The sequence below is a fragment of the Arachis hypogaea genome, chromosome 8 (assembly GCF_003086295.3).
Source record: "Arachis hypogaea cultivar Tifrunner chromosome 8, arahy.Tifrunner.gnm2.J5K5, whole genome shotgun sequence".
NCBI classification, from domain to species: Eukaryota; Viridiplantae; Streptophyta; class Magnoliopsida; order Fabales; family Fabaceae; genus Arachis; species Arachis hypogaea.
In genome coordinates, this window is record NC_092043.1 from 42,745,895 (window position 1) to 42,759,700 (window position 13,806).

At 26.5% G+C, this 13,806-nt stretch overlaps 2 protein-coding genes across 2 annotated transcripts; both read right to left on the reverse strand.

Moving 5' to 3' along the window:
* Positions 1 to 1,898: 1,898 nt before the first annotated feature.
* LOC112707582 (MLP-like protein 43) lies at positions 1,899 to 3,508 on the reverse strand. Its single transcript, XM_025759379.3, has 2 exons — positions 3,168 to 3,508; positions 1,899 to 2,427 (listed from the first exon to the last, which is right to left on the reverse strand). The coding sequence occupies exons 1-2, from the start codon at positions 3,355 to 3,357 to the stop codon at positions 2,156 to 2,158; spliced, it is 462 nt and encodes a 153-aa protein (XP_025615164.1). The 5' UTR covers positions 3,358 to 3,508; the 3' UTR covers positions 1,899 to 2,155.
* Positions 3,509 to 5,947: 2,439 nt separating this feature from the next.
* On the reverse strand, positions 5,948 to 7,466 carry LOC112707583 (MLP-like protein 43). The gene is made up of 2 exons (XM_025759380.3): positions 7,169 to 7,466; positions 5,948 to 6,463 (listed from the first exon to the last, which is right to left on the reverse strand). Exons 1-2 carry the CDS (start codon positions 7,356 to 7,358, stop codon positions 6,192 to 6,194), a joined length of 462 nt encoding a protein of 153 aa, XP_025615165.1. The 5' UTR covers positions 7,359 to 7,466; the 3' UTR covers positions 5,948 to 6,191.
* Between the last annotated feature and the right edge of the window lie 6,340 nt (positions 7,467 to 13,806).

The following is a 13,806-nucleotide window of genomic DNA, read 5'->3' on the forward strand; positions in this document are numbered from 1 at the left end:
AGTGTAAAGTATTCTGTCTTGAGTGATAGGATGAACTCCCCGTTGCCTTAAATAGCCATCTAAAGTAGGCAAATTAGGAAAATGTACTCCTGGCAATTCACTTAATTATTTAGGATCCACCCACATGATTGAAACTTGAAAGTACGAATATTTCACATTTGAAATAATTCCCACAAACTAATATCAGTCCGGCGCTGAATTCGTTGTGAATCGCACTACGGAAGGTGAGGAGGACGCAGCGGCCGGAGTGAGTCTCGTAGGCGTAGGGCGGCTGTCGGCGAACTCGCATGCATCAGCAACCACGGTATGGTGCGGAGACCTCCGTTATAGGAAGCGAAAATGATATCTGATTGAAAAAGGGGTGGAGACGCCGCGTTCTTCACAGGGATGACTACGGCAGTAGCACGAAGTTTCCGATTGTGGTCTGCCGATGATGGTGTCGCCGGTGATGGGTGACGGCAGTTCTTCTTGTTGCCCATTGTGGAGCCTCTCGGTCCCCCACTTGGCCGCTTCTTCTAGTCGACGATGAGCTTCGGGTCTCTCCTTTCCCTGGATGGAGTAACAACTTCACTACCTTTACAGTGATAAGGGTTTTTAGCAATTACAAAAATTAAAAGATACCAAAATTCACATATATTTTCAAAGTTCTATTTAAAGGCCCACAAAAATTATATTTTATAAATCAATCATATGGCCCATGAACCCCAAATTATAGGATCACGAAAAAAAAAAAACAAAGCCCAACACTAATATTCCTAACAACGTTTTAAGCTACTCATGCGACTCGGCTTCTGCTGTTACGCATCATGCACCAAATTCTGTAACTTGTTCAATGAGTTCTGCAAGTTGCTCTCTCAGGACCAGCACTATGACGCGTATCATCTTGGTATTCAATAAAAAAAAAGTCTGTACAAAAAACATCTGTACACTATAATTGGCTCTAATTTTTTTATAGTACTATATGATTTGAACTTTAGATTGGATAATTTTTTAGAGAATTCAATCCAATTTTATCCATTTTCAAGTACTTTAAATTAGATTAGAGTTGCGATTTTGTGAATTAAAAAAAAATTAAATATATATAATATAATAAATTTTAATATTAAATTTTAATTAAATAACTCACAATATCATAATAAATCTCAACAATATCATAACAATAAAAATAAATTACACGTTACTTAAAATAAATAAATAAATAAATAAATCTCATTTTAAATTTATAAAATATTCATTAAATAATAATAATATATGAATAACATAAAAAATTATAATAAACTGAACATATTATATTTTAAATTTTAAATATAATAAAAAAATAATAATATTATAGTAATTTAAATTGAATTGGATCTGAGAAACAGATTCAAAGTAATTTTATCAATAATTTAATAATTCAGATATTTTTTCGATTTACTCATTATGTTTATGCGAAAGTTAGAAAATTAATTTTAAGTAAATATTTTAACAATATTTTTATTATTAAAAAATACTTTTATCAATAATTTGATAATTTAGATATTTTTTCGATTTACTCATTATGTTTATGCAAAAGTTAGAAAATTAATTTTAATTAAATATTTTTAAAATATTTTTATTATTAAAAAATTAAAAAATACTTTTAGCAATAATTTGATAATTCAAATATTTTTTTGATTTACTCATTATGTTTATGAGAAAGTTAGAAAATTAATTTTTAATTAGTTAATATTAGTCTATTTAATTCAGAGTTTAAATTTTTAATTTAAAATTTAGAATTAAGAATTTTTAATTTAAAATTTAAATTTAAAATAAATAAAATAATTTTAAAAATTTAACTTATGTTGCCAAAAAAAATGGATTACCCATCGTGACTCTTTTTATTAGACATATACAGATTTCAAATTTCCACACATCCATGGCAAACGCAACCAACAAAAGAAATCATTAACGATGAGTTTACATACATACATACATACAATAGTTCAATCCATTCAAACGAAGAATAAGCATACATGTAAGGTTGGACTTCGAAAACATACTTCCTTATTCTATTCTTTACCCAAGTTCACACGCACTTATTATTTAATTTATATAAACCCTTAACTACTTCCAAAACCCCTTATTAAATTCCAACCATGCATATAACGTGTTTCTAATTTTCTTTTAGTAATTATTATGCCTTGAGAAGATGAGCATCCATCTCTTTAGTAGATTTGTCAAAGAGTTCCATGTAACCATAAGGAGCTTCGACATTATCATTAATTTTCTCATATTCAACTGTCCATTTAGCTGAAACACTTCCATTGCTGTTATCAATCTCTTGAATGCTGAGCTTCAAGATTTTATACTGTTGACTTATGTCTCCGTTAAAGAGATTAAATTTGATTGTCTTGTTATTCTCATCAATGGATTCAATTGTCTCCTTGCATGTCGTTACTTTACCATCTGTTGCTTGACAATAATCAAAATTAAAAAAATAAAAAAAGGGGAAAAAAAGAAAATTAAAGAAACCTGAGAATAATTATGTCAATTAGTTAACATAATTACATATAAATTATGCTAGTCCTTTTAGTTGTCTTAAAATTTTGTCATTTGTCTTTTGTCTTGGAGACAAAATCTATTTTTTGTTTATATTTTTAGGAACTACAAAAAATACAAGAATTTTGTCAATTTATGTATATACTTATAGCTCTCTTCTAATAATCTCGATCATAATGAAATTTTAAACAATTTATATAATTCTCACTAATATTATTTCGTAGTAAGAACTTTTTTTGTTGTAATTGGAGGGAAACTAATTAAATTTAATAAAATCTCAAAGAAAAAAAATATTAGAGATATAATCATTCCTATATCTTCTTCTCAAATTAAATTTTTGGAAGAAGTGATATTATAACATAATATCAAAATTCCTATAATAAAAAAAGTTTAAAATTTGATTCATGTTGAGCTTTAATGAAAAAAATTTTAGCCTAAAAGAAATAACAAAAAAAAATTATACAAAAAATTTATATAAACCCAAAAAATAAATCTTACATGAGGAGGCATATTAAAAATATAATTATTTATGCAAATTTTGTTATAATTTAGGTTTTTGAAAAAAATGATATTATGACAGATAAAATCCGATGAAATGTTTTATTTTTAATTTACAAATTAATTCATTTAAAATTAAGCTTGATTACCTATAACATAAGTCCAGTGTTTAACCGAATCGCCAATGCTGTGCCAGTCCTCACCCTGATGCAGCTTGGTGTGATGCACTCTTTCACAAATATTTTGAACATCGTGGATAGATTTTGATACAAGATTAAAGAACTTTTCAGCAGGTGCATGGATCACAATTTCAGTACTAAGCTTACCACTCAGTGCCATTGTCTTAAGAAGGAAACAACTACTATGAAGCAAGAAATTAGATAATACTAATAATGTAATAAAGCTAGCTAGCTAGAACATCTGATGCAAGATATGGGACAATGAATTCAGATTTGTAGGATCTTATATAGAAAAATAAGCTACCTAAGCTACTATATCGTCAGCTTGTTCCTCCCTATTAATATATTGCGCTGCTAATAAAAAATTTTAATCAACACAAAAAATAGTCAATATATGTTATTTTACTCGATGAAATTATCTAACAATGATTAATCACTAAATTCTAATAAAATTTTTAGGAACGCAAAATAGGTACCATCATATTTTTATAGTTTTATTTGTATTTTGATTTTATTATATGCATCATGAATTAAATTTGATTATGTTATTTATAAAATTTGATTATAGTGCTTATAAAGTTTTATTATCAATGTAAATATATGATCATTTTGCATATCAAAATGTATTTCTGTAATGAATCATTATTGGTGTTTGATTGATAGGTGATTTCACTACAAAGAAAATGGTAAATTGTGGCGATTCTTGGAGTGATTTTCGACGATTTTTAACCGCCGTAAAACCGAATTCTAACAGTTCGTTAAACATGTTCAGATTTTTTTTGTTCTTTAGAACGTGAGGTAGGAGACGTAGTTTATGGGAATTTATTATAAAATTTTTGTACGCTTAATTAACAACATATGTAGTCAAAATTATAGTAACAACATATATATACATATGTAAAAATAGGTGGGTAATAGATGTACCAATACTAATATTAGATTACATACAAGTTTTATTATTGATTAATATGATTTTTTCGTGATGATATTATGATATAATAAATATTTATTTTTATATTATATGAAATTTTAAAAAATTTTAAAAAGTAATTATTCTTTGTTATATATAGATATGTTTATTATAGACTTTTATTTTTTAAAATTATTTTACCAAACATAATTGTGGTGTTTGTACTTATTAAAACTCATTTTTAACTTGATTTTATTAAATGTAAGTGTTATAACTTTTAAAAAGTAAAAATTTTACCAAACCAAACCTAAGTCCTATTAATCATTATCTTCAGTTATTTATATATTATATTTTGACAGTATATCTAAGGTATTGAGACACCTAAACATACATGCATACACATATCTCAAATACTGAATTATCTAATTATGAATAAACATATATGACGTATCCCAAATACTGAGATATCTAAATATATAAATACACATATCACGAATATTGAGTAGTCTATTTATGAACAAATGTGTGGTTTGTATGTATTTCGAGTGTAACCGAATTATTTATTTTCAAACATTGTTACTTATCTTGAGTATGTACTAGTTATCGGATTATATTTTTTATGATTTTCATATCACAGTATTTGAAATGTGCAACACGTATTTAAATTAGTAAATACTCTACCAATTATATATTTTAATAAATATTAAAATTATTTAATTTAAATAAAAAAATCAAAGAATATTTGGTATTAAAATTAATGTTAAAATTTTTCGAAAAAAATGTATTAACTGATTATTCGATCTTTAGATTTTTGTGACTTCTTAAAAATATTTTTGTCCATTTACAACAAAAATTGCAAACTAAATTTGTAAGGTCCTACATCGGTTGGGGAGGAGAACGAATAAGGGTGTGGATACCTCTCCCTAACATGACGCGTTTTGACGAGTAAGTGGGGGGAGAGTTTCGGCTATCAACCCTATTGTCAAAGACAAAATCGTGAAGGCATGTGTGCCAAAGTAAACAATATCATGCTAGTGGGTGGTCTGAGCTGTTACAAAATTCATTTAGCTAAAATCATTAAATTTTAAAGTAAAAATATCTAGTTTTTCTAATATTTTTACATAAAATACATAAAAATGTAAATTTTAAAATATTTTTTAAGAATATATATTTAATAGTTGGATATTTTTATTGTTTTAAAATATTTTAAAAATATTTGTATTATTAAAAAATTTAAAAGAATACTTTTATCAATAATTTGATAATTCAGATTTTTTTATTTACTCATTATGTTTATGAGAAAGTTAGAAAATTAATTTTTAATTAAATATTTTAAAAATATTTTTATTATTTAATTTGATAATTCAGATTTTTTTTATTTACTCATTATGTTTATGAGAAAATTAGAAAATTATTTTTTAATTAAATATTTTAAAAATATTTTTATTATTAAACAATACTTTTAACAATAATTTGATAATTCAGATATTTTTTCGATTTACTCATTATGTTTATGCGAAAGTTAAAAAATTAATTTTAATTAAATATTTTAAAAATATTTCTTTTATTTAAAAAATACTAATTTGATCATTCAAATATTTTTTCCGATATACTCATTATGTTTATGAGAAAGTTAGAAAATTAATTTTTAATTAGTTAATATTAGTCAATTTAATTCAATGTTTAAATTTTTAATTTAAAATAAACAAAATAATTTTAAAAATTTAACTTATGTTACCCAAAAAAATTGATTACCAATCATTACTCTAATTTTTATTAGACATACACAGATACTTTTAAGTTTCCACACATCCATGGCATAAACACAACCAACAAAAAAGATCATTAACGATGATGACCATTCATACATACATACATACATACATACATACATACATACAAACGAAGGATAAACATACATGTAAGGTTGGAATTTGGAAACATACTTCCTTATTCTATTGTTCACCCAAGTTCACACTTATTATTTAATTTATATAAACACTTCCAAAACAGACCCGAAAATTTGCCCCTTATTAAATTCCAACCATTCATATAACGTGCTTCTAATTTTCTTTTAGTAATTATTATGCCTTGAGAAGATGAGCATCCATCTCTTTAGTACATTTGTCACAGTATTCCATGTAACCATAAGGAGCTTCGACATTATCATTAATTTTCTCATATTCAAGTGTCCATTTAGCTGAAACACTTCCATTGCTGTTATCAATCTCTTGCATGGTGAGCTTCAAGACTTTATACTGTTGACTTATTTCTCCATCAAAGAGATTGAATTTCATTGTCTTGTTCTTCTCATCAATGCATTCAATTGTCTCCTTGCATGTAGTTACTTTACCATCTGTTGCTTGACAATAATCAAATTTTAAAAAATTAAAAAAAAAAGAAAAAAATTGAGGAAACCTGAGAATAATTATGTCAATAGTTAACATAATTACATACAAATTATGCTAGTCCTTTTGGTTATCTTAAAATTTTGTGTTTTGTCTTGGAGACAAAATCTAATTTTTGTTTATATTTTTATGAAATATAAAAAATACTTATTGCTCTCTTCTAATAATCTCATTCATAATAGGATTTTTAAACAAAATTCATATAATTCTCACTAATATTATTTCATAGTAAGAACTTTTTTTGTTGTAAATGGAGGGAAACTAATTAAATTTAATAAAATCTCAAATTAAAAAAAATGTTAAAGATATAATTATTCATGTATCTCTTTCTCAAATTAAATTTTTGAAAAAGTTGGTATCATAATATAATATCAAAATTTTTATAATAGAAAAATCTAAAATTTGATTCCTGTTGAATTTTAATAAGAAGAATTTTAGCTTAAAATAAATAACAAAGAAAAAAAACATAAAAAAAATTATGTAAACCCAAAAAATAACTTACATAAAAAAAGACGTATTAAAAATATAATTATTTATGCGACTTTTACCATAAGTTTAGGTTTTTGAAAAAATGATATTATGACAAATAAAAATCCGACAAGATGCTTTTTTTTAATTTACAAATTAATTCATTTAAAATTAAGCTTGATTACCTATAACATATGTCCAGTGTTTAACCGAACCGCCGATGCTTTGCCAGTCCTCACCCTGAAGCAGCTTGGCGTGATGCACTCTTTCACAAATATTTTGAATTTGGTGGAGAGATTTTGATACAAGATTAAAGAACTTTCCAGAAGGTGCATGGATCACAATTTCAATACTAAGCTTACCACTCAGTGCCATTGTCTTAAGAAGGAAACAACTATTATGAAGCAAGAAATTAGATAATACTAATAATGTAATAAAGCTAGCTAGCTAGAACATCTGATGGGAGATATGAGACAATGAATTCAGATTTATAGGACCTTATATAGAAAAATAAGCTACCTACTATATTGTCAACTTGTTCCTCATCACTATTTATTGCACTGCTAATACAAAATTTTAATCAACACAAGATATAGTCAATATATGTTATATTACTCAATAAAACCACCCACATTATCCGATTCATGTGTAGGTCACACATGTCTGCTAATTATCTACCATTATTAGTTCATTAGTAAGTGTTTTGCTGCTATCAATTAAATCATATATTACTATATTAGTATTTATTTAATTAAATGATTATATTTTTAAACATTTTAATATATTTAAATATGTTATTAATTAAAGTATAAGACGAGATATGCGAAGTCGAAGTAGGGATGACAAAAAAATCTCATATTCATAGATATCCGCAAGAATTATTATTACAATAAAAATCATTTTTAGTGACAAAATTTTAGCAACAATAATAGAATAATTTTTTTTTGTCTAACTTATGTTTTTGTGATTATTATACATTTTTCATTATTAATAGATGTTATAATAACAATTATTATTATTGCCACTATATTATTATTCTTTTTACTTTTACTTTTAATTTTTTTTAAATTAATAACGGTAATTATTATTATTATTATTGCCGATAAAGTGTTCCACTGTTCTTAAATCAAATTGATTAAAAAAGATTAAAAGAAAATAGAAAAAGAAAACTGTTTCTATTCCTATTGTCACAAAATACATTCTCACTCCCTTCTCTCGAACTCACTTCTTTCTAATGCCCACAACTGTCATCCATCATCCTACACATATTCAAACCGCATTTTTATTTTTGTTTCATCTATCCTCCACATCAGATCTGCTTCGTTGTCTCAGATCTACCATCGTCAAGATCTTCTAGTTTCAGAACTTCTGTTGCTACATATCATCCTCAAATCTACTCTTTCGAGTGGGATTACTGTCAATTTATAGTTGTGGAGTCGGAAATTCAGGACTTGAAGAACTAAAACGCCGAAAGCGATAGAGATCATAGCTTCACATTGCAATTGTTCATTGTTCCTCTAGAAAGCCGAAAGCGATAGAAATCATAGCTTTACATTGCAATTGTTCGTTGTTTTCACGTTGAAGTTTGGTGAACTGTTAAATTTATTATAAAATTAGGTTATAATAACGTGAATTTTTTTAATTATTATTTTAATTTTTTATATTTCTATTTGTACGTTCTCTTTTTCTTCAAATAACAGCTCCTCTTTTTACTCCATTTTCATTTTCTTCTTTTTCTTTTAGTTGTTGTGTTGAACTTACCACATCATCAATATTGTTCTCTTTTCTCTCACATATCTATTGCTATTGTTGAACTTCACTGTATGAATACCTTTGTTTGTTATTTTTGAGAAATAGCGAATTATTATTCAATGAATCTGTTGAAGCAGATCTTTGGTAGTCCTCTCAAAATAGGGGTTATTAGGGCTTGGATGTTTATGCTCTTCTTTATGTCAGGTATCAAACTTTGACTTTCTTATACCTGCTTTATCAACTCATATTGTTAATGGTTTGACATTCAATAAGATTTAAGATAGGTTTTGTTACTATTTTATTTATTTTTTAATTCTTTTAGTAGAAAAAAGATAAATTTTGTCAAGTTAGATTTAATTTACAATGCAGATCATTTTTGTAATGTGCATCACAGTAATAGTTTGTTTTATTGTGGTAAGAATATAAGATAATTGATATTTTATTTGTTCTTGTTAATAATTTGGACCATATGTTTGAAAAACATATAAGAAAGTGTATGATGAAGTTCTACATATTGGTTATGCTTTAAAAGCTTCTGGTGCTGATCCTGTAAGTGAATGTTTCAAAAAGATTTCATTGTTAATTAGGAAATTATTTTATAGATAATTTTATAGGGGCCTGCTACACATACAAGTAAAAAGGCCGTACAAATTTTACAAGATATCAGTCCAAACTTCATTAACACGCGCATTAACTCATTTTGAATGGAGCGTAACTACACGCGCCCCACTCAAACGGTTCTCTTCGTTTTCTTCTTCTTCTTCTTCGTCTTCGTCTTCTTCTTCCTCTTCCTCTTCCTCTTCCTCTTCCTCTTCTTCTTCTTCTTCTTCGTTTTTTTTTTCGATTTTCATGATTTCTGAAATTTTTCTTATTCTTCTTGCTGCACGTTCTTGTTCCTCTTACTCTTCTTCTTCTCCTTTTCTTTCGTTTCTGCATGTTCTTCTTCCTCGTTTTCCTCTTTTTCTTCTTCTTCATTTACGTCTTTTCTCTCTGTTTTCTCGTTTTTTTTCGATTTTTCATGGTAAAATCGTTTTTGAAGAAGAAGAAGCAGCAGAAGATGAGGAGGAGAAAGAGAAAGAGTTCTGAATTATGCATAAGATGTACTTCAACTTTGGTGTATTTTCTTAAATTCTTTGGGTGTATTTTCTGTAACCCTTTGGGTGTATTTGAGTGATATCTGACTGATATCTATGGGTGTATCTGACTCATATCTATGGGTGTATCTTACTGATATCTATGGGTGTATTTTTCATTTCAGAAAAAATGGCAAGCATTACAGAAATACACCCAATCGATTACATAAAATACACCCAAGAGATTACAGAAATACACCCAAACGATTACATAAAATACACCCAAGAGATTACAGAAATACACCCAAACGGTTACAGAAATTCACCCAAACGATTATAGAAATACACCCAAAAGATTACAGAAAATACACCCAAAGGATTTAAAGAAATACACCCAAAATCATGCATAATTCAGAACTCTTTCTCTTTCTCCTCCTCATCTTCTGCTACTTCTTCTTCTTCAAAAACGATTTCAGAGCTTGATGTCAAAAAACAATAGAAATCGAGAATAACGAAGAAAGAAAACAGAGAGAAAAGCACGTAAATGAAGAAGGAGAAAGAGAAGGCAAGAAACAAAAGAAAAGAAGAAGAAGGAGAGGAAGAGGAAGAAGAACGTGCAGCAAGAAGAAGAAGAAGATGAAATGAAAACGTGCCGTAACAGTATATGGAGGAACTAACGTCAACGACGAAGAACAAACCAGTGAGAAAGGAGGAGAAAAGAACGATCGAAAAAGAAAGAGAAGAAGAAGGGATGTAGCGCGTCGTACGTGGAGCAGCGCGTAATTTGATTTTATTGTTTAATGAACTTGTAAAGCATACAAGCCCTAATGACTTGTATGCAGAGCTTTTCCCATTATAAAAATGTTCATATCATAGAGTTCAAGGATTAGAGTTTATGAATTTAACTTTTCTCAATGGATTGTGTGACAATGAAGATATGATGATATTTTAACGAGTATATTTAAAATAAGTACAATAATTTTATGTTTATTAAATGTTCTTTATTATTATAAGCTATTAAATTTTATTAAATATAAATCAAAAGTTACTATAAAAAATGAATTTTAATAGATTATAATAATTAATAAATATAAAATACATTAGACATCACTAATACATAAATAAATAAATATTTTTTAATATATAATATTTTAAATAAAAAATATAATTTTTTATTTTAAATAATAAATATAAAATATATAAATACAAAAATATAAATCTTTTTTTATTTATTAAGATCAACAATTATCATGTAATAAAATTTTTTATAATATTAAAAAATTATATTAAAATAATATTTTTAACTACAATATAAAAATATGAAATAATTAAATTTTATTTTATATTATTTGATAAATAATTTAGATTATTATATTAAAATTTTATTAAATAATTATTTTGTTATAAATATTATTAACGAAGTTAGTTAATAAATTTTCATTCCTATTTCCTTTTGTCGGACATATTTCAATAAAAATTATATTATATAATAATATTTTTATTAAGTAATTACGTTAATAAATATATTTAAAATAATTTTCTACAACATTCTCATTCCTATTTTTTTTGTCGAAAACTACACTCTTAAAATATTTATTGACGTAATTTATTATTAAATATATATAATAATATTTATTAACGTAATTAAATTTTTATATAATAATATTTACAACTTGTCGGAAGCTACACTTTTAAATAAATTACATTTTTATAAACATTTCAATAAAAATTTATATTATATAATAATATTTTTAATGAAGTAATTATTTAATAAAATTTTAATATAACAATTTAAATTGTTTATCAAGTAATATAAAATAAATGTAATTATTTTATATTTTTATATTGTAATTAAAAATATTATTTAATATAATTTTTTAATATTATAAAATTTTTTATTACATGATAATTGTTAATCTTAATAAATAAAAAATTTATATTTTTTATATTTATATATTTTATATTTATTATTTGAAAAAAAAGTATATTTTTCATTTAAAGTATTGTATATCAAAAGATATTTATTTATTTATATATTAGTAATGTCTAATGCATTCTATATTTATTATGATCTATCAATATTCTTTTCTTATAATAGTTTTGATTTACATTTAATGAAATCTAACGGTTTATAATAATAAGACACATTCAATAAATACAAATTGTTCTACTTATTTTAGACATATCCCATTTTAATAATCATTTGTGTTATGATTTTTCACTATTATTATTGGGGCAATTTTCTTAAATAAATAAAATAGAGATTAATTTTATCTGATTACATATTTTTGAAAATGAAGATGTAAATGTATTCTTTCATGAATCTATAAAAACTGTTACTAGCAGTAGCAAATTAGGGAAGAACGTAAATCGTTACTGGCAATCGCGATTTACATGCATTGGGAGGTGAACAAAAACCGCTATAGGCAGCAGCGGTTTCTATAAAATGTTGTTTGGGCATAAACTGCTACAGGCAATAGCAGTTTAAGTGTATTGGATGTTGAAGGTAAACGCTAGAGGCAGTAGCAGTTTACATTGAGTGTGTTACCAATGACATTGTGCCCAATTCCAAGAGTGTCTAGTATGTCAAGAGCTTCCAATTTAAAATGGGCGCTTCATTGTGGTAACGCTCAAGTTTCTTTCATGAATCAAATATTCACGCTTCTATTTGGAATAACGCCCCTCATTTTGAGCGTTAACAATGTCTATTTTGAGAAGATAGGCTCACAGGTATCGGTGTTACTCTTGCACTACAAATAAAAGGTTAAAATGACGGTTTTTTATGAAAATTACGGCGGTTACAACCACCATTATTACCAAAATGGCGCCTCCAAGAAACGTCGGTATTCTGGGCGCTAATCTGGTTATTACGACGGTTTTCTTAAAACTGCCGTAATGACCAGTGGATAATACGGCAGTTTTTTTTACGGTTAAAATGACAGTTTTAACCGCCATTTTAACCAAATAAAATGGCAGTTTTGTTGTTGTTTAAAATGGCGGTTTGTAACCGCCGTTTTTTATCTGGATTTAATGACATCCTTCTCGTTTAAAATGGTGTTTCTAACCGCCGTTTTTACCTGGATTTAATGGCATCTTTTTCGTTTGAAATGGCATTTCTAACCGCCGTTTTTACCAGGGTTTAATGGCATCCTTTTTGTTTAAAATGACATTTTCTAACCGCCGTTTTTACCTGGATTTAATGACATCCTTTTTGTTTAAAATGGCATTTCTAACCGCCATTTTTATCAGAATATAATTGCACCATTTTTATTTGAAATGGCGATTTTTAGCCGTCGTTTTTACCTAAGTATGATGGCAATTTTATACTTTTTAAAATGAGATTGAAATTACCTATTTAAAGTGACATTTTTAGAGCTCAAACTTTAAAATCTCATAATAACCAAAAGGCATAACCTTAAATCAAACATCATAACAAGATTTTTAATTCATACATGGTCTCCGAAAAAATAAAAAATTATAATCCAAAAACAAAGTATCAAAGATGCTGTCGGGAGGAAGTTGCAGCTGTTGTCGACTTGTCTCGGGAGAAATTTGCAACTGTTACCGACTTGTTTCGGGAGAAATTTGTAGTTGCCAATGTGTTTCGAGAGGAATCTGCAACTAATGCGAACTTGACTTGTGATGCATTTGAAGCTGTCGACTTGTCTCGAGATGAATTTGTAGCTGCTATTGACTTGTCTTGTGAAGAATTTGCAGCTGCTGCTGCTTTAAGTAAATTTGTGTACTTCTTTTATTTTGACATATCTGTATGATAGATCAAATCAATAATTAATAAATATAGAATAAAACGTACATCAAAGCTTAGTAATTCTATTAAATCAAAAATTAAATTGAAAACGAAGAAATGTAGACAAAAATTATTTTTCTATAATAAAACACTTATTAATAAAACTCAATTATATAAAACAGTCCGAAAGTGAAAACTGAGTTGCTGTGCTTGACTTTGATCGGCTCTCTGTCCTTTATGATAAGTTTCC

What these genes read in the sequence shown, in the direction of transcription:
- LOC112707582 (XM_025759379.3), bottom strand. Translation starts at nt 3,357, where the DNA reads ATGGCACTGAGTGGTAAGCTTAGTACTGAAATTGTGATCCATGCACCT. An exon ending in ACACTGGACTTATGTTATAG is followed by an intron (nt 2,428 to 3,167) that starts GTAATCAAGCTT and finishes GTCAAGCAACAG; the next exon opens with ATGGTAAAGTAACGACATGC.
- LOC112707583 (XM_025759380.3), bottom strand. Translation starts at nt 7,358, where the DNA reads ATGGCACTGAGTGGTAAGCTTAGTATTGAAATTGTGATCCATGCACCT. An exon ending in ACACTGGACATATGTTATAG is followed by an intron (nt 6,464 to 7,168) that starts GTAATCAAGCTT and finishes GTCAAGCAACAG; the next exon opens with ATGGTAAAGTAACTACATGC.